The sequence below is a fragment of the Lucilia cuprina genome, chromosome 2, assembly GCF_022045245.1.
Source record: "Lucilia cuprina isolate Lc7/37 chromosome 2, ASM2204524v1, whole genome shotgun sequence".
In the NCBI taxonomy this organism is placed as follows: Eukaryota; Metazoa; Arthropoda; class Insecta; order Diptera; family Calliphoridae; genus Lucilia; species Lucilia cuprina.
The window spans coordinates 65,313,352-65,315,912 of NC_060950.1; the positions used below are offsets into that span (position 1 = coordinate 65,313,352).

General features: G+C 34.4%; 1 protein-coding gene across 1 annotated transcript; it reads right to left on the reverse strand.

Moving 5' to 3' along the window:
- Positions 1-525: 525 nt before the first annotated feature.
- LOC111688629 (long-chain-fatty-acid--CoA ligase heimdall) lies at positions 526-2,197 on the reverse strand. Its single transcript, XM_023451131.2, has 4 exons — positions 1,470-2,197; positions 1,118-1,408; positions 759-1,056; positions 526-694 (listed from the first exon to the last, which is right to left on the reverse strand). The coding sequence occupies exons 1-4, from the start codon at positions 2,148-2,150 to the stop codon at positions 618-620; spliced, it is 1,347 nt and encodes a 448-aa protein (XP_023306899.2). The 5' UTR covers positions 2,151-2,197; the 3' UTR covers positions 526-617.
- Positions 2,198-2,561: the final 364 nt, after the last annotated feature.

Below are 2,561 nucleotides of genomic sequence, written 5' to 3' on the forward strand. Positions count from 1 at the left end.
TTATCACATAAGCATAGACATCATGTGGGGCCAGAAGTTATCTAAGCGTTTTCATTATTTGAATTGATATCAAATATCTTGTTCTCTTCCGGAACTAAGAAATCATTATAAAAACGTTCAATTTCTAGACGCTATCAAAATGACTATATGATGACTGTTCTTTAATATCCAAGCAAAGTTTGTTTCACAGTGTAATCAATAATTGTATTTTTTTTTTAATTAATTGTTTAATTAAACAAATCAAAGTTTAGCAAAAGTTCATTCACCGAAATTAAAAATTTGTTTGTTTAAAGTAAATGATAAAAACCGCAATAAAATTGCAATCTTTGGTCATAAGTATTACTTTCAAAACATAGAGCTCGATTATTATAAGCCAACAGTACGGTAAAATGTTTCAATCGATGAATGGTAGACTAATTCGAACCGATCTATTGGTGCTGTCGAGTGAGTCGAGGCGCAATTTGTCGTTTGGTCAACAAACCTTAAACTAAGCATTTCAAACTCAAATAATTATTGGACTTAAAGTTGATTTCTATACAATTTTTCTAAATAATTTATTTGAAACTGAATTCATTTTTATTTTACAACTACTAAAATATTTAACAATAGTAAAATCATTACTTAGTATACATTTTCTCTATAATCTCGGCATATTTCTTATGGACAATATTTCTTCTTATCTTCAGAGTTGGACCTAGAATACAATAAAAACAAAATTAATAAAAACGAAATTTCGATTAAGCCTAGATGGTACTTACCCACTTCACCGGTGGGTATGGAGAAATCATGAGGCAATATAGTGAAATACTGAACTTTTTGAGCATTTGAAATGGCCTGTTCATTATAACGTTTAATGCCTGCCTCCAAAGCTTGCCAAACCTTGGGATCACAGTTGATCTCTACCTTATTGGCATCAAAGTTTTGTAGATCTTCTGGCAATTTAATATTGAGCATTTCGGAAAGACGGGTATAGTTGAGATTTAATGATTGCAACCATTGTAAGGCATCTGGTCTGAGAGTATCCAAGGGATAACCAGTATCGGGATTAATATCCACCTGAAATTAAAGATAGATTGTAATTCAAACTCTTTATTTTCCTTTATTATCACAAACCCACCTTAAATGTCAACAAAGCCGTTAAATATTTTTTATGATCTCCTATCACCACAACATTACTGACAGAGGGCAATTCTTTCTTGATCACAGCTTCTATATGAGCTGGTGGTATATTTTCCCCACCAGCTGTAATAATTAGTTCCTTAATACGTCCACTTACATAGAGATTGCCCTGCTCATCCATATAACCCAAATCACCGCTTTTAATCCAACCATCTTCGGTCAAAGTTTCAGCAGTTTTTTCGGGTTCTTTTAAGTAGCCCATAAAGTTGCTGCGTCCACGCATTAAAATCTAAATAAAATTCAAAAGAGCAAATTATTACTACTCTCCTTAAGATCGCCAAATATCTTACCTCGCCTTCTCCCTGCTCATTGGGATTATCAATCTTAAGTTCTACACCCTCCATAGCTTTACCACTAGTTTGCAAATTGGGTCGATCAAAATTGTACACTACCGCACCACTGGTCTCTGACATACCATATACATCTATCAGGGGCATATCCAAACCCAAGAAAAATTTCTTTAATTCTTCAGTTACTGGAGCTCCTCCTATGAAACAACCCTTTGCCATTTCCAAGCCCAAAGCTACTTTGATTTTATGTACAACTTTTGCGGCTAACCAATATTTTATACCCGATGTAGATTTATTTTCCATTTTAGCCAAATGATAGCTTTCCATCATACTGCGCGCAGTATTCATTACAACTTTCGTTAAAGTCGACGAATTTGCTTCTACATATTCCAGTCTCTCTTGCATCTTTTCAAATACACGCGGTACGCCGAACATCATGCTTACCTTGGCTTTGGAGTAGGTTTTAATTAAAGAACCCTTGAGAGCATTTCGATCGGCAAAGTAGATAAGGCCGCCATATTCCAATGCCATAAATATATCAAATAATTGAGCGGCTATATGGTTTAGGGGTAAATAAGTGACCACCGTTTCTTTTGCTTCCTCCAGGGAAGTCATCATTTTGCCCATAGCATGACAACAGAATAGAACGCCATCATGAGAGATCATTACACCTTTAGGCATGCCCACGGTGCCAGACTGAAAAAATAGGTGTTATATATGATGAAATTGTATTTTTTTTAATTTCAACTTAATAGCTCTTGTGCATGTGCATACTATGGGGCCATAAGTTATCTGAGAATTGTTTTTATATTCTGAAAATCTTAAATATTTTGTGATGTGCCGAAAAAACCACCAGCAAAATGTTCAGGTTAATAGCGCTATAAATAAATCCATAATTTTGCAACCCGTGTTTCTTTAAAATAGACTAAACTAGAACAGAACTAGAACAGAACTAGAACAGAACTTGAACATAACTAGAACAGTACTAGAACAGAACTAGAAGAGAACTAGAACAGAACTAAAACAGAACTAGAACAGAACTAGAACAGAACTAGAACAGAACTAGAACAGAACTAGAACAGAACTAGAACA